Genomic DNA, 18656 nt, shown 5'->3' with positions numbered 1-18656 from the left:
ATTTGGAAACTAGAGGCCTGGTGCACAAAATTTGTGCACTGGGGTGGTGTCCCTCAGCCTAGCCTGTGCCCTTTTGCAGTCTGGGACCCTTTGCTTCTTACACCCGCCTGCTTGCCGTTGCTTCTTACTGCTTGGCTTGCTGCTCCTTAGAGCTGCTATAGAGGCAAGAGAGGCTTCTGTCACTGCTGCTGTGCTTGCCAGCTGTGAGCCCGGCCTTTGGCTGAGCAGTGCTTTCCCTGTGGGAGTGCACTGTCCACCAGGGGACAGCTTTTGCATTGAGCGTCTGCCCCCTGGTAGTCAGTGTGCATCATAGGGACCAGCCATTCTGGTCATTCAGCCATAATGGTCGCTTAGGCTTTTATTATATAGATAGTACCTAAATTACTACAACTTTTTATTTCTACCCAAAGAAGACTTAGAAATTTTGTGTTTATTTTTATGTATGTATCAAACAGTCTTGCTGTCTGTATAACCTATTGTTTGTCATAAGTGCCACTTCTTATTGTAATCATTTTTTTAAATTGGGCTTTGGAATATAAATGGACAAATCAGCATTTCCCTCAAAATTTTTCTAGGCATTTTTCACTTTTGCCTGGTGAAAATTTAGACAGTGTTTGTAATAGAATGAAAATTCTGTATTGTGCCGTTATTTAGATCTGCTGTATTTATTCAAACAAATTAACCTCTCCTTTAAGGTCCTTCATCTGTTTGCACTAGACTCACTATCCAGTTTTAACTTCTTGACCTACCCTCTGTTCCAGTCAGATCAAATAACTACTTTTATTGAAAAGACTTCTGTATGTGGCCATGTCTACTTTTGCTTCTGTGTGTCTTTCCATGTGCAGGATATCTTCATTTATTCAAATTCACACTCTGCTAAGTCTTTAATTTTCAATCAAGATGCTGAGGAAGACTTTATGTTATGTAAAATTTTACAGCTTTCAGAGCTCTGGTCTTCCATGCTAGACTTGTAAATTTTAATTTAATACTTCTTAAAATTTATATTCATTATTGAAACTATTACATATTTTTTCCTTCTTCCCCTCCTATTGACCACGTCTTCCTCACACCTATCTCCTCTGCAGACCTTCAGCATGCTATTGTCAGTGTCCATATTTTGTGCATATATGCATGTAAGTTCTTCGGTTGATATTATCTCTTCCTCCCCCCTTAATTTACTATTAGAACTACAGGTTCCAATGCTTATATACATTACTTTGATGTAGCATCCTATAGATATTATCCTTGTTATATTCCTTGCTATGTTCATCATGGCTTTGAGATAGTCACCTTGAAAGTAATATTTGTCGCCGAAACCAGTTTGGCTCAGTGGATAGAGTGTTGGCCTGCGGACTGAAAGGTCCCGGATTCGATTCCGGTCAAGGGCATGTACCTTGGTTGCGGGCACATCCCCAGTGGGGGATGTGCAGGAGGCAGCTGATCAATGTTTCTCTCTCATCGATGTTTCTGGCTCTCTGTCCCTCTCCCTTCCTCTCTGCGAAAAATCAATAAAATATATTTAAAAAAAAAGAAAGTAATATTTGTCATTTTAAACTGACTTCTATTTTAACAACAGTGGACATATTCAGTAGTTTCTCATAAACACTTCTTGGATGTATCCACAGTTATGTTAACTATGGAGTATTTTATATAGCCCATGACCAACAAATATATGTAGAATAAATATGTGCTAACATCATTCATTTAACATAATAGCACACCAGGTGCTGCACTAAGTTATTTTATACGTTATTTTATTTCATCCAATTCATTAAAAAGAAAACTCTGTGATGACAAAAATCACATTCACAAGTAATGTTTTTGTAATTGCTAAAGCTCATATGTATATTTATTCCCATCTTCAAACTTACTTGTTTGCATGGTGAGTACATTACCTGAAATAAAAGGAAGGACTGTTAGACATAGTGTCTGAATGAATTTCTATAGGGTAAACCCCCGAATGTCTTGTCCTAATGTACTTCTAGGGAGACCCTAAGAATGACTCGTGGATCTTTGCCCTGGCCGTGCTTCTGAGTAGCAGCTTCGTCTACAACAGCATGAGCACCATCAACCACCAGGCCCTGGAGCAGCTGCAGTATCCTTCCAGGAACCCAACCTCCATGTGCCATGGAGGCTGTGGGAATGGAGATCCAGTCAGTTTCTCCTTTCCTCTCACTTAGTTACTTTTGGTAGACCAAAAGGAACCAGAGTGAAAGAGAGTGTTTGTAATACTATTTTTTTTTTTTTTTTTAATTAGAGAAATGTGGGAATTGTGTGTAGAAAGTTTATTTTCCTTAGCCAGGTCCTAGTTATGTGACAGAGTTGTCAGAACTGATCAGGGCAAAGTCCTCCCCTACACCAGATGAAGTAGACGATTCATTAGAGTTTGTGAGTTTCTTTCCAGACTTTATTTGGACCGTACGGGATTTCACCCTGGAGTTGAAGTTAAATGGCCACCCTATCACAGCAGATGAGTACCTGGAGAATGCCTTGAAGCTGATTCCAGGTAACAGAGCATGGCTGGGCAGTGGGTGGTCAAATAGAGGGTGGGAGGTACTGTCTTCATGTCTGGAGTTGCATTTGTACTTGAGACTAGCAGTCTGCAGAAATGGTGGCTGGGAATGGGTTGAAAAGCTCTATGGACTGGAGTTTAAGTTTACTTAAGAAAAGGAGAGCCTAAAGAAGAGTAAAACTATTCATAACCCATTTGTTCTTTACACATTGTAACTGAGAATCCAACTGTAACTTTGAATACAGAGTTGCTAAAGCCTTCTAAAAAGCAGACATTTATGTTTATTGTTTTAGCTTCTGCTTTTCTGTGTTGAGAAAAACAACTGATCAAATACTTGTTTGGCATAAAATTACAATGAAAAGCCTACTAATGAAAAAATGTCTTTCATGTAATTAGACATAATTCTTCTAAAATGGGCATATAATTTTCTAATATCTTTATACATGTTATTTATAAAAATGACTTTTATGTTCTCATAAACCTGAAGTAGTATATTTTGTCTTTTCAATCTACCCACTTGTGTAATTTTTGATAATTATCAGAATATAATTTTAATTTCTATATCAAAGATTTTTTATTTTTAAATAATTTTATTTTATTTATTTAAATTTTATTTTATTTAAAGTACTAAAAATAGTAGTACTTATATCTCCTTTTTTTCCTCATTGACCTCTCCCTGGCCTCCCCTAACCTCAGGCACATGACTTCATCCTCACCCCCAGTGTCTTGTGTCTATTGGTTATGCTTATATGCATGCATACAAGCCCTTCGATTGAGCTCTTACCACTCCCTCACACCCTCCCCTCCCTTCCCGCTGTAGTTTGACAGTGTGTTGGATGCTTTCATGCCTTTGTATCTCTTTTTGTTCTTCCTATCTAATAAAAGAGTAATATTCAAATTGACCATCACTCCAAGACACAAGATGGCCATCCCCATGTGGTCAAAGATGGCTGTCTCCATGTGGACACAAGATGGCCACCACAAGATGGCCTGCAGGGGAGGGAAGTTTTGGGCAGTTAGGGATGACCAGCCCAGCAGAGGAGGGCAGTTGGGGGAGACCAGGCCAGCAAGGGAGGGCAGTTGGGGGGAACCCAGGCCTACAGGGAGGGGCCCTTAGGAGGGACCAGGTCAGCAGGGTAAGGCAGTTGGGGAGGACCAGGACTGCAGGGAGTGCAGTTGGGGGGGCAGGCCTATAGGGGAGAGAAGTTGGGGGAGACCAGGCCTGCAGGGGAGGGCAGTTGCTGGGGGACCAGGCCTGGAGTGGAGGGCAGTTGGGGAGGACCAGGCCTGCAGGGCAGGACAGTTGTGGGGGACCCAGGCCTGCAGGGGAGGACAGTTGGGGGTGACCAGCCTAGCAGGAGAGGGTAGTTAGGGGTAACCTGGCCAGCAGGGGAAGGCAGTTGGGACCAATCAGGCCTGCAGGGGAGGCCAGTTAGGGGCAATTGGGCTGGCCAGTGAGCAATTAGGCGTTGATCAGGCTAGCAGAGGAGTGGTTAGTGGGTGATCAAGCTGGCAGGCAGAGTGGTTAGGGGCAATCAGGCAGAGGCAGGCGAGTGGTTGGGAGCCAGCAGTCCCAGTGGGATTGGGCCTAAACAGGCGGTCAGACATCCCTCAAGGGGTCCCAGATTGGACAGGGTTCAGGCTGGGCTGAGGGACCCCTCTCCCCCATGCACAAAATTCATGCATCAGGCCTCTAGTGAGTTTATAATGTTCTTTATATTCCACAAATGAGTGAAATCATGTTATATTTATCTTTCACTGACTGGCTTATTTCCCTTAGCATAATGCTCTCCAGTTCCAACCATGCTGTTGCAAATGGTAAGAGTTCCTTCTTTTTTATAAGAGCATAGTATTCCATTGCATAGATGTACCACAGTTTTTTAATCCACTCATCTGCTGATGGGTATATAGGCTGTTTCCAAATCTTAGCTATTGTGAATTGTGCTGCTATGAACATAAGGGCACATATATCCTTTCTGATTGGTGTTTCTAGTGTCTTGGGATATATTCCTAGAAGTGGTATTACTGGGTCAAATGGGAGTTCCATTTAATTTTTTGAAGAAACTCAGTGGCTGTACCAGTGGCTGTACCAGTCTGCATTCCCACCAGCAGTGAAGGAGGGTGCTTTTTCTCCGCATCCTAGCCAGCACTTGTTGTTTGTTGATTTGTTGATGATAGCCATTCTGGTAGGTGTGAGATGGTACCTCATTGTTGTTTTGATTTGCATCTCTTGGATAATTAGTGACATTGAGCATGTTTTCATATGTCTCTTGACTTTCTATATGTCCTCTTTCAAAAAGTACCTATTTAGGTTTTTTTGCCCGTTTTTTGATTGCATTGTTTACCTTCCTTTTGTTAAGTTATATGAGTTCCCTGTAAATGTTGGAGATTAAACTCTTAAATCAGAGATAACATAGGCAAATATGTTCTCCCATGAAGTGGGCTTTCTTGTTGTTTTGTTGATGGTTTCTTTTGCTGTACAGAAGCTTTTTATTTTGATGTAGTCCCATTGTTTATTTTCTCATTAGTTTCCATTGCCCTAGAATAAAGATATTGCTATGACAAATGTCTTCTACTTTAGTGCCTATGGATTTTTCTAAGATTTTTATGGTTTCCCATCTTACGGTTAAGTCCTTTATCCATTTTGAGTTTATTTTTGTGTATGGCTTATGTTGGAGGACTAGTTTATTTTGCATGTATCTGTCAATTTTCCCAACACCATTTATTGAAGAGACTTTCTTGACTCCATTGTATGTTCTTGCCTCCTTTGTCAAATATTAATTGAGCATAGTGACTTGTGTCAATTTCTTGGTTCTCTGTTCTGTTCCACTGGTCTATATGTCTGTTCTTATGCAAGTACCAGGCAATTTTGAAAACTGTGGCTTTGTAGTATAGCTTGATATCTGGTATTGAGATCCCTCCCACATTGTTCTTCTTTCTCAAGATTGTTGCAACTATTTGGGGTCTTTTTTTATTCAAGATGAATTTTTGGAGAGTCTGTCCTAGGTCTTTGAAGTATGTAGTTGGTATTTTAATGAGGATTGCATTGAATTTATAGATTGCTTTGAGTAGTATGATCATTTTAATAATGTTTATTCTACCAAATCCATGAACATGGTATATTCTTCCATTTGTTCATGTCTTCCTCTATCTCTTTTTTCAGTGTCCTAAAATTTTCTGAGTACAGGTCCTTTATCTCCTTGGTTAAATTTATTCCTAGGTGTCTTAAATTTTTTGTTGCAATGGTAAATGTGATTGCTTTTTTAGTTTCTCTTGCTGTGAGTTCATTAGTTGTGTATAGAAAAGCCATATACTTCTTGGTGCTAATTTTGTATCCTGCTACATTGCTAAATTCATTTATTAAATCTAGTAGATTTTGATGGAGTCTTTGGGGTTTTATATGTACAATATCAATGTCACCTGTGAATAAGGACAGTTTTACTTCTTCTTTTCCAATTTGGATGCCTTTTATTTCTTCTTCTTATCTAATAGCAATGGCTAGTACTTCCAGTACTATGTCAAACAGGAGTGGTGAGAGTGGGCATCCCTGTCTTGTTTTTGTTTTTAGGGAAAATGGTTTTAGTTTTTGCCTATTGAGTATCATCCTTTTATCCCACCTTGCTGAGCGTTTTTATCAAGAAAGAGTGTTGGATTTTGTCAAATGCTTTTTTTGCATCAATAGATATGATTATATGGTTTTTATCTCCCAGTTTGTTTATGTGATGTATCACATTTATTGATTTGCAGATATTGTACTATTCTTGCATCCTTGGAATAAATCCTACTTGGTCATGGTGTATGATCTTTCTAATGTAATGCTGGATTTGATTTGCTAGAATTTTGTTGAGAATTTTGGCATCTATGTTCATGAGGGATATTGACCCATAATTCTTTCTTTGTTTTTTTTTTCTATATCTGGTTTTGGGATTAGGGTAATATTGGCTTCATAGAAATAGCTTGAAAGTGTTCCTTCCTCTTGAATTGTTTGAATAGTCTGAGGGAGATAGGTTTTATTTCTTCTCTGAATTTTTGATAAAAGTCCCCTGTGAAACTGTCTGGTCCAGGGCTTTTGGTTATTGGAAGTTTTTTTTGATTACTGCCTCAATTTCCTCCATAGTTATCAGCCTATTCAATTTTTTTTTATTCCTCCTGGTTGAGTGTTGGAAGGTCATAATTTTCTAGGAATATGTACATTTCTTCTATTTTTACAAGTTTGTTAGAATAGAGTTGTTCATAATATTTTTTTGTGATGGGGTCTGTTGTTATTTCGCATCTTTCATTTCTGATTTTGTTTGGGTCCTCTCTCTTTGCTTCTTGGTAAGCCTGGCTAGAGGTTCATTAATCTTGTTTATCCTTTAAAAGAACCAGCTCTTAGTTTCATTGACCTTTTGTATTTTTTTTTTTTTTGTCTCTATGTCATTTATTTCTGCTCTGATCTTTATTATTTCCTTCCTTCTGCTCACTCTGGGCTTTTCTTGTTACTCTCTAATTCTTCAAGTTGCAGAGTTAGATGGTTTATTACCAGTATTTCGAGGTAGGCCTGAAATACTATAAACTTCCCCCTCAGGATTGCTTTCAGTATGTCCCAAAGATTTTGGATTGTTGTGTTTTCATTGTCATTTGTTTCCAGGATGCTTTTTATTTCTTCTTTGATCTCTTTGGCAACCCACTCATTGTTTAGTAGTATGCTATTCAGCCTCCAAGTGTTTGAATTTTTGTGATTGTTTTTATTGTAGTTGATTTCTAATTTTATGCCATTCTGATCTGAGAAGATGCTTGATATGATTTCAATCATTTTGGATTTGGAGAGGCTTTGCCTGTGTCTCAATATGTGGTTTATATTTAGAAATGTCCCATGTGCGCTTGAGAAGAATATATATTCTGTAGTTTTGGGGTAGAATGTTCTAAAGATGTTGATTAAGTTTATCTGATCTAGTGAGTCATTTAGCATTGCTGTTTCTTTTCTAATTTTTTGTCTCAAGGATTTATCCAGTGATGGTAATGGGGTGTTAAATTCTCCTACATTGATTGTAATACTATCAATTTCTCCCCTGATATCTCAGAAGTTTTTTTATATATTAGGGTGCTCCTGCATTGGGTGCATATATAGTATATTTAACAGACTTATATCCTCTTGTTGTATCGATCTCTTTAGAATTATGAAGTGGTCTACCTTGTCTCTTGTTATGGCCTTCATTTTGAGGTCTATTTTGTCAGATATAAGTATTGCTACCCCAGTATATTTTTCATTTCCATTTGCCTGATAGATATTTTTCCATCCCTTCACTTTCAGTCTGTGTGAATCCCTTGTTCTGAGGTGGTTCTCCTGAAGACAGCATATATATTGGTCATGTTTTCTTATCCATTCAGTCACTCCATGTCTTTTGATTGGAGCATTTAATTTTTTAAGTTTAATGTTATTATTGATTGGTACTTGTTTGTAGACATTTCTGTACTTTATGCCTGTGTGTTCCTCCCTATCTATTTCTTCTTTTCACAGCATTCCCTTTAGCATTTCTTGCATTTCTGCTTTGCTAGTGATAAACTCCGTTAGCATTTTTTTTTTTTTTTTTTTTTGTCTGCCAAGCTCCTGATTTCTCCTTCAATTTTGATTGATAGTCTTGCTGGATAGAGTATTCTTGGATTTAGTCTTTTGCTTTGCATCACTTTGTATACTTCATTCCATTACCTTCTAGTTTGGTGTGTTCCTGTTGAGAAATCATTTGATAATCTGATGGGGGATCCTTTGTAGGTAACTGTCTGTCTCTATCTTGCAGCCTTTAAGATTCTCTCTTTGTCGTTAACATTTGCCATTGTAATTATGACGTGTTTTGGTGTGGATCTTTTTTGGATTCATCTTTCTTGGGAATCTCTGTACTTGTGAGACTTTTTTTCCCTCCATATCAGGGAAGTTTTCTGTCATTATTTCTTCAAATAGATTCTCTAGTCCTTGCTCCTCTTCTTGTCCTTCTGGTACCCTGTTATGAGTATGTTTCTTCATTTTGTGTTTTCCCAAAGTTCCCTTATGCTCTCCTTCTGTTTTTTTTAAATTTTTTTTCTCCAGTTGGAATTCTGATTGGGCTTGTTTCTCTACCTTAACTTCTAATTCACTAATTCAGTACTCTGATTCTTCTGGTTTACCGTTGAAACCTTCCATAACATTTTTGATTGTAGCTATATCACTTTTGATTTCTTCCTTATTTTTGCATAGGTTGTTGATTCTCTCATCCATCCACTTTATGAACTGTATGACCATTACTCTGAATTCTTTTTCTGTCATATTGCATGTCTCCATTTCACTTATTTCCTTTCTTGGTGATTCCTCTTTTTCTTTCTTCTGGGGATTGTTTCCTTGTCTTTCCATTCTAACTATCATCAGAAGGTCCAAATGCTGAGTTGCAGGGGCCCTGAGCCATGTGCAGTGGAAACATCGCACCACCAGATTGTCACTGAAGAGCTCTGACACCGAGACCTGTGGCTGCTGTGGGTCAGTGGGTGCCACATGTGCCAAGAATCAGAGTCATTGGTGCTCAGTGCAGCCTCATGCGTGCACCTAGAATCAGGATCTCACATGCGCCGCGCTGAAAAAAATAAGTCCCCGTAGTCATGCACCAAAAATCAGAGTCCTCTGGCATATGCAGAGTCACCTTATGTATGCACCGAGAATTAAGTATTGGAGTCTCTGCCACTTGGTGCGACCTTACGCTGAGAATCAGGGTCCCTGTGTGCATTTGTGCCAAGAATTGGAGTCACCGGAGCTCAGTTTGCGTGCACTGAGAATTAGGGATCCCATGTGTGTGCAATGAGAAACAGAGTCCCAGCATGTGAGTGCTGAGAGTCAACTTACTGGTTCAGTGCTGCCTTTTCCTATGCATTGGATAGGCACGACTGTGGTGTCTGGCGGTTGGCAGCTGTGGATTGGGAAGACTCAGTTTTTGCTGCTGTGACCTTGTGCCCTTGATTGGATTCATGAGCCCAGCAGCGGCTCACAGAGGCACCCGGTGGTCGTTTGCCATGGCAGAACACTCAGAAAGGCCCTGGCACTGAAGCTGTTTTACCTGCTGTGTCTATGGGCAGGCAGCCAGGAAGGAGGGGGTTCCAATTTCTATTGCTGGGGCGTGTTCCCTTGTTTGGATACAAGTGCACCCAATGGGGGCTCACAGCAGCACTGAAGAGCCACTTTTGAGGGGGTGGGCTCAGGAGGCCTGCACAATGGAAAGACATGACTGTGGTGTCTGGAGGTCGTCAGCCAGGGAGAGGGAAGTCACACTTAATGCTGTGGGAGCTGTGTACCCTTGGAGGTGGAAGTCCTAGGGATCTGCAGGTCTGTGGGCAGGGCAACAGGATTTTGACTGGAGTGACTGCAGGGTTACGGGCAGTGTCCAAGGCCAGTCTGGAAGGTGGTGCTGATGAGTTCCTAGAAGAGGCTGCTGTCCCCTTCAAGATGACAAGGGCCCTGTGCCCCAGCCCCACAGTCCAGGGAGTGCCGCTGGCGACGGTAGGTGCTCCCTGTCCAGGAGAGCCCGGTCTGCCAGCCCCTGATATTCCTGCTGGATTTAAATGTCCCTCACTCACTGACACCTATTTTCAATTGTAGTTTACACTCAATATCATTTTGTATTATTTTCAAATATATAGCACAATAGTCAGATAACACATACTTTACAATGAGGTCTCCCCTATATTTCAAGTACCCACCTGGTACCATGCATAGATAGTACAATATTATTAACTATATTCTGTATGCTGTTTTTTACATCCCCATGAATATTTTCTAAATACCAACTTATATTTGTTAATGTCTTCACTTTTTTCACCCCCCCATGCAGCCATCAATTTTTTTCTCTATATGTATTAGTCTGTATCAATTTTGTTTGCTAGTTTTTTAGAATCCACAAATAAGTGAAGTCATATGATATTTGTCTTTCTCTGTCTAACTTATTTCACTGAGCACAGTACTCTCTAGATTCATCCATGATATCTCAAATGGTATGATTTCATTCTTTATTATGATTGAGTAGTATTCCATTGTGTATATTACCACCTGTACTTTATCTACTTTCTATTTTGGGGCACTTAGGTTACTTCCATATTTTGGCTATTGTAAATAATGCTGCAATTAATATAGGAGTCATATATTCTTTTTGAATTCGTGTTTTGGATTTCTTCAAATATATAACCAGAAGTGAAGTCACTGGGCCATAAGGTAGCTCTATTTTTAATTCTTTTGAGAAACCTCCATTCTCTTTTCCATAGTAGCTGCACAAATCTGCATTCCCACCAACAGTGCACAATGGTTCCCTTTTTTTTCACATCATCAGCAATCCTTATTTCTTTTTTATTTATTAATTAGGACTGGCATGAGGTGATATCTCATTGTTGTTTTAACTTGCATTTCTCTGATGATTAGCAATGTTGAACATCTTTTCATATGTGTATTGGCCTTTATGTCTGAGATTTTACTGTCAATGTTTTATTCTAGTAGATTTATGGTTTTGAGTCTTACATTTAAGTCTTTAATCTATTTTGAGTTTATTCTTGTATATGGTGTAAGAAGATGGTGTAGTTTCACTTCTTTTGCACATATTTGTCCAATTTTCCAACACCATGCACCAACTAGGCTGCCTTATCCCATTATATGTTGTTTTACCTCCTTTGTCATCTATTAATTGATTGTATTTGCATGGGTTTATTTCTGGGCACTCTGTTGTGTTCAATTGATTTTTATGTCTATTTTTATTTCAGCACTATGCTGCTTAGATTACCACAGTATTGTATTATAGTTTGGTATCAGGTAGCATAATACTTCCAACTTTATTCTTTCTCAGTATGTCTGTGACTATTCAGGGTCTTTTATGGTTTCATATACATTTTTGGATTATTTCTTATAGTGATGTGAAAAACACCATTGGTATTTTGAGATAGATTGTGTTGAATCTATAGATTTCTCTGGGCATTATAGACATTTTAATTATGTTAATTCTTTCTACCTATATCATAACTTTTTTTTCAATTTCCCCATATTTACCCATGCTACAATTTCAAAATAATAAAAATATTTGAATGGGTTACATTTACATAGGCATGTAGGTATCTGATGAACCCTTGAAAGAAATTGCACTTCTGATTTATACACTCTTGATTTCATGTTTCTATTTATGGTTTCTCAAAACAATGAGAAATGGGCTCCACAGAACAGCAAAGCTATCAAATGAAATATAGTTCTTTACCTTAAAGAGTTTAGAGACTAATGGGTGATATTTTAAAATTATGCTTTAGCTACATTTACTCTTCACTCTTCAGATGATTTTACTTTTTTAAAAGCTAATGTTGTACACATTATTTTTTTAGCATCTAAACAGTTTTCTTTAGATAATCTGATGTTATTTCCAACATTGCTTCATTAAGTCTTATTTGAGCTCTTCATTTTGATCCACAGCTTCATTTTCCCATGAGATCAAGTAGACCAAAAACTTACATTTGACCCACGTTTCTGTTATTCATTCAGTAGCTAATATTGACAATATAGACAATACTCTAGCATTTTAGGTCCGACAGCAACAATAGGTTGCTGTAGTTGTTTTTTAAGCATACTTAATCTCTTCCAAAATTTTTCCCCAAAGTTGTATCATCGGTAAATTTGATGTTAAAGAAGCATTTGGATGTCCATGCTAAAGGAGTTATAACCAGAAGTTATACAGAGAGAATATGGCAAAGATACAAAAATCCCGATCATAAAAATCTTTAGATCCTCTGTCCTCAGACTGCTCCTACTGTAATACCTGTTTTTATTTTTGTTTGTTTTATCTTTCAGGCAGGAATCCCAAAGCCCAAATATCCAATCTCCCCAGAGAGTGCATCCGGCATTTCTTTCCAAAACGAAAGTGTTTTGTCTTTGACCGGCCAATAAATGACAAAGAACTCCTAGCCAGTATTGAGAAGGTTGCAGACAACCAACTGGATCCTAACTTCAAGGAACAAACAAAGAATTTCTGTTCTTACATCCTCACCCAGGCGAGGACCAAGACCCTCAGGAAGGGAATCACAATCACTGGGAAACGTGAGTCTCCATTTCACATTTTGTGGGGCCTCATATTTGTTGAATATATTATAGGATGTGTTCTCCAGGATTTGTGTTTGATTCTACATAGAATTATGGGTCTACAGATATTCATACTCCACGAAGACACATGTATACTTATCATACTTTTGGGTGTTTTTAAATTCCTCTCCAAAGTTACAACCATTGACAGCAAAATCTGCAGCATCCATACATATAAAAAGTGTTCTACTAATAATGAATCACTAACTGGGTGTAAAAACAGAATACCCTATTTCCTTAATTGAAGTCATTTATAATAAATGAGATTTGCAAGAAGAATACAAAAGATATTTTGGAGGTTTAGAGCAATTTAACAATGCACCTTAGCCCATAAAGCTCTGAAAATTTACAGGAAGCTTCAGAATTCAGAAAAATATAGGATCACATTTACCCTGCCTCATCTGTTTACCTATGTAAGCAATTTGCTTCTAAGATTTTCAATGGGAAATTATGTTTTCCAGATATCCTTTAGTATGTTAGATGAAGGAATATGTTGAATTATGTTAGTTTGTGGTCTAAAGAAACATAAAAATTAAGAGTCAATGGGACAATAATGTTACTGGAGGAAATATGTTCTTCTGTGGTGTTGTGTGAAAGGAATTTGAGGGACCCTGATGTAGGAGGAGTTTTAAACAATAATGGCAAGGTTTATTAAAGTGAAAACCAAAGTACACTCTCAGGGAGACAGAGAGCTGGTGGGCTAGAGAGCAGCTACTGCCCTGACATTTTTGTTAAGCTTCCCCATATATATTTGGGTTTGGGAAAGAGCAGGCTTTCTTTAGAACTATCCAATCTCATTCCTGTTTTCTTCAGGGCTTGTGCCCTTCCCCTATGCAATCTTTCCCCCGGTTTGTGCCCTCCCCCACATATGGTCCACATTTTGGCTCCTATTGAACATGCTTCATAGTTCTCCTTGGTCATTTGGCTCCTATTGTGCAGGTACTTAGTAAAGGAATTCTTTCTGCACCATTTTTTCCCATCCTGGTTAATTGGGTGGACTCCCCAAGGTGTTTGTAAGACTATTTTTTTCTATTGAATCAGGCTTTATCAGATGTCTCATTCCATTAGGCCCCTAGTTTCTTGTTAATATCTAACTAACTGCGTAGACCAATAATAGTAGAAGGAAGTAGTGTGTGTGTGTGTGTGTGTGTGTGTGTGTGTGCATTTGTGTGTGTGTATACGTGTGCACATATGTGTGTGTTTGGTTGTGAGAGACAGACAGACAGATAGATTTAGAAATGTAGTCTTCGAATCGTAGATCCTATTGAGTGATAGCCCTTAAATTTCCTGGCTTATTAGGGCTAAGGACTCTGGTGGTGACTTATGTGGATGCCATCAAAAGTGGAGCAGTGCCTTGTTTGGAGAATGCAGTGACAACTCTCGCCCAAATTGAGAACTCTGGGGCGGTTCAGAAGGCAGCCAACCACTACAGCGAGCAGATGGCCCAGAGAGTGAGCTTCCCCACAGACACCCTGCAGGAACTGCTGTACCAGCATGCAGCCTGTGAGAGGGAAGCCATTGCAATCTTCCTGGAGAACTCCTTCAAGGATGACAACCAGGAGTTCCTGCAGAATCTTGTGGTACTTTGTCTTATTATTTATTTACCCTTTGTGACTCTCCCCTTGAAAAATGAAGCCTAGAAGAGCTTTTCTGACCCAAGTCCTCCTCTCTCACTCATTGATTGTGTGGTCTGGATTCTTATGAAGGATACAGATTAAAAAGACTGAATTTTCTTCTTCCTCTCCCCACCAAACTTCAGGTACTTTATGTAAAAATTTCTCTGGTCTCTGATGCATAATGAGTATAGATATATTTCTGAACTGAATACTTATTTTGAGTTCAAGCCTTCCCTGAACACCCAGAAGTCGTTCCTCAGCTAGTCACTTTCTTGAGGGAGTCTCCCCCTCTCAGGAACCAAATGTCTCTTAACAGACCCTCATACCAGGCTATTTTCAACTCCTATGGCTCCTTGTTGTATCATTGTGCCATTGAAGATGGAATTAACAAAAGTTACAGCTGCAGGGAGCCATAGAGATGAGGGAATTCAACACCAACTTTTTTTATGAGGAACCTGAGACCCAGGAAGGTTGGAAGCTTTTCCCTGGCTCACATGGAATTTTCAGGGATGTGAGTAAAGGAAGCCTTGTAATTCCTGTTTTATTCCATGTCCTTCTCCAACAGAATGCTTTTCTTATGAGGACCACATCTAGACTTCCACCAGATTCTTTGGAATTTTTTCTCCTCTGTTCCTTTCTCCTGGTGACAGCCCTCTATACTTCCCTTGCAGGAAATCATAAAGGATAAGCAGGATAAGTTCTTGCTGCAGAATGAAGAGACATCTGTTAAATACTGCCAGGATAAACTTGAGCAGTTTTCCAAGTCCCTAATGGAAAGTATTTCAGCAGGCATTTTCTCTGTTCCTGGTGGTCACAAGCTCTACATGGAAACCAGGAAAAGGATTGAACAGGACTACTGGCAAGTGCCCAGGAAAGGAGTGAAGGTGAGGAATAAGGGGAGCATAGGGATCCTACAGATTAAAGTCAAGAGGGTCTCCTGGAAATTGGTCACAGCACCGGTTGTGGATAATATGAGAGCATGGGGATATCATGACTGTTTTAGTGTTCAAGGCCCATAATTTGGTCTTTCTTCCTAAAGAGAGTCACAATGTCCATTCTCAAAAAAGAATATGGATTTCTGAAATCCATAAAAGACAGAAGATAAATAATCATTTTCCATCCAACAGTATAACATTCAGTGAGTCAAAGGCAAACAATTTACAAGTTAAAGTCAAAGTTTTTATATTCAAAACTTATCAAAAGAGAAAAGGAATTCAATCATGTACATAATTGCATACAGCATTAAAATACTTATGAATCTGAGATAGTAGGCTATATAGGTGGTAGTATCTACTAATAATATTAAAATAATAATGATAATAATGCAATTGATATTTATTGAACTTTTATTGTTAAGACATAATATTGAGGTTTTTTTCTTAGACTTTTAATTTTATCCTTCAAGTAGCATTAAGAGGCATCTATACATTTTGTAAACATTTCACACATCTGAATTGAGAGGCAGAGATGGGTTAAAATAACTTGCTTAAAGGTACAGCCAGCAAGTGTCAGAGGAGAACAGCAACACTAATTGGAGACAACATTTCTCCCTGGAAGGTAAATATACAAAAGCACCAGAGCCAGTGGTTTTGCAGCACTGAACATGGTTCTCACTGGCTGGAATGTAGAGTGAATAGAAGAATGGAGCACTAGGAGAGAGACTTCAGGGATATGAAGAGCTTCTGGTCTCTCTAATGAGATTGGAAACTGTGTGGAAACATGATGCAGTTTTAATCAGGAAGGAAAAATTACATGGACATAGTTATTTTGAAGCCTATTCTTCCCAGGGAACATCAAAGTTCTTTGTTTCTTCTTGTCTCCTCAGGCAAATGAGGTTCTCCAGAGGTTCCTGCAGTCGCAGGCAGCAATAGAGAATTCCATCCTGCAGGCAGACAAAGCGCTCACAGATGGGGAGAAGGCCATGGCAGGTAAGGGGCAGGGCTGGGCTCACAATGGGTGGCAGGTACCTGCAGTGTCCTTTGACAGCTGTGAGAACAAAACCTCCTGAGACAATGAGCTTTCTGTCCTTCTGTGGAACACACTCTCTAACTCTGAAAACACCAGGGCACCTCAGCCAGCCAGGGCCTTTCCCATCACACTCTGAAATGTGCTCTTGATGGTGTGGCAAAGGGAGCAATTCAGAATCTTCCACCTCCCCTTCCAGTTTGGCTTGTTCTCAGAGCTCAGGAGGGTAGAGATTAGTCCTCACCTAATTTTCTTCCCTCTCTCAAACCTCCCTGGGGCAGTGGAGCGGGCCAAGAAGGAGGCAGCTGAGAAGGAACAGGAGCTGATGAGACAGAAACTACAGGAGCAGCAGCAACAGATGGAGGCACAGAAGAGGAGTCTCGAGGAAAATATAGTGCAACTGAAGGAGAAGATGGAGAAGGAAAGAGAGACTATAGTAAAAGAGCAGAACATGATGTTGGAGCATAAATTGAAGGTAGGTCCTGCTGTGGCCTCAGTAGTGTTCCACGGTCATTGTCCTGGTACGTCAGGTGGGATGGAGAATGTTATAGCAAGACCATGGAGGCAACACCATTGCCATTTACTACTTGTGATTTGCTAAAGTATTGAATCTTCCCCTTGTCCCTTTTTTTGTAAAAAAATTATTTTTGAAATATAGGTTCTGAGGTGTGATTTTAGGTTATTTTAAAATGACTTATTTTGCCTGAATAAATAGCTATTTGACACACATGTATTTATTATGACTACGAACTGGCTTATTTTACCAAGATCATTGCCTATTATCAGGAACCCTGCTACCACCCAAAGACTCTAAGGTAGATCTATGCTGACAATAAACTATCAGAAATGTCCAGATTAAAAATACAGGGATATGACAGCTTCAGACTTGCTGCATGGTTCCCAGGTGTGGAGAATCTACCCAAGTCATCTTATGGCAAAGGAAGAATTCCTCATTGGATATGTGAACGTGTTTATAATAGGGTTCTAGAGCAATGTATAATTTCCCATTATTTCTACATTTGGTTGGCCATATTATTCCAAGTGGGACTGAGAATTGGTACCAGCAGACCAAGCTTACTGCTCAACTGATATTATGACTGGCACACATTACATTTGTCCTCAGGCCAGGCTTAGCATCCTAGCAAAACCCTATGGATATGTGAATATTTGTAAACTAATCTTTCTTTCAATGTTTAGGTCCACGACAGGATTATTCCTTATTGGAAAATTATCCTTGATTGTGTAAGAGAGAACAATTTTAAGAGTGAAAGGAAAGAGTTATTAAATATAAAATGAAATTCTTGAAAAACAAGAGAATTTAAAATGTTTTATTTCCCTTCTCACTTTTTTTAGGTTCAAGAAGATCTGCTTAAGGAGGGATTTAAAAAGAAATCTGAAGAGATGAATGCAGAGATCAATCATTTGAAAAATGTGATTGATACTACTCAAAAAGATACTACTCACTGGATTGAAAAAGCCATAGATGTCATTTCAATGTTGTGTGTTCCTGGTAAACCTATTCATAATATTGTGAGAGGCATTTTTTCACCGATGAAAAAGAAATAATTATCCTTTGAAATAAATTATAGACTGCGGGTATATGCTATGGATTGTATTTTGTGTGTCCCCTTTTCAATTTCATTCATCAAAGTCTTAAACAAAAAAAAGGTGCCTACTAAAGGATATCAATGCCTAGCCCTCATGAGATAGAATTAATGCTCCTATGCTTTGATATAGCATGTTTACTTTATGAAATATGCATGTGTAAATAAATATACTTACAAACAATTAATCAACTTATCCCTTTAAGTGACAAAAGATTGGAAACTACTAAAACATTCATCTATATAAATTGGTAATATAATTTAACATGTGCACATGCTGGAATAATATGCAGTCAGTAAATTGAGCTCTATTTTTATAAATATACAAAATGTTGAAAATACATTGTAAAGTGAATAAAAGGAGGTACACAAGAAGTGTATAATGTGTTTACTGGAAAAAATGTAAATACTGTGTGCAATCTTAGGTATGTGTACACACTGAATACCTATGGGAGCCCTCAAAGAAGTAATATCAGTTCCAACTCAGGAGAAGTGGGTGGGGTCAGGGTAAACATGTCACTTGCTTTTCAGTATATACTCTTTCTTTTGAATCCTGTAAAAACAAATCATAAATAAATAAATAACAAAGAAATGTAAAGTACAATACAAATAATGATAATAATAACAAGAAAATGTAAAAAATGGCTATTAGATCAAGGAAGTTCTTACTGCTTCTAGAAATGACACCAGCCTGCAAAAGTAGGTGTTTCAGCTTAAGTCCAAAGTATACAAAGTATAAAATTTGCATCCTCATCTTGTTTCCTTTTAGGCCTGGTTCTCAATCCATTATATTTGCCTCAAAACTAAGACATACACTTGCCTGTCTCACTTGGAAATCTCAGCTAGAGTAACTTCTA

At 38.7% G+C, this 18656-nt stretch overlaps 1 protein-coding gene across 2 annotated transcripts in view; it reads left to right on the top strand.

Moving 5' to 3' along the window:
- The window catches only part of LOC103298007 (guanylate-binding protein 6-like), a 28791-nt gene extending 10636 nt beyond the window's left edge, over positions 1-18155 (top strand). For both annotated transcript variants that reach the window (XM_054721292.1, XM_054721293.1), the window contains 8 exons: positions 1986-2095; positions 2310-2506; positions 12327-12572; positions 13914-14194; positions 14902-15114; positions 16056-16158; positions 16477-16670; positions 17549-18155. In XM_054721292.1, coding sequence (XP_054577267.1) covers positions 1986-2095; positions 2310-2506; positions 12327-12572; positions 13914-14194; positions 14902-15114; positions 16056-16158; positions 16477-16670; positions 17549-17761 — 1557 coding nt within the window. In that variant the 3' untranslated portion in view covers positions 17762-18155. The remainder of the gene's footprint in view (positions 1-1985; positions 2096-2309; positions 2507-12326; positions 12573-13913; positions 14195-14901; positions 15115-16055; positions 16159-16476; positions 16671-17548) is intronic.
- Positions 18156-18656: the final 501 nt, after the last annotated feature.

The sequence above is a fragment of the Eptesicus fuscus genome, chromosome 9 (genome assembly GCF_027574615.1).
Source record: "Eptesicus fuscus isolate TK198812 chromosome 9, DD_ASM_mEF_20220401, whole genome shotgun sequence".
NCBI classification, from domain to species: Eukaryota; Metazoa; Chordata; class Mammalia; order Chiroptera; family Vespertilionidae; genus Eptesicus; species Eptesicus fuscus.
The sequence above is the reverse complement of the archived record's forward strand: the minus strand, read 5'-3'. Positions and strand labels throughout refer to the sequence as shown.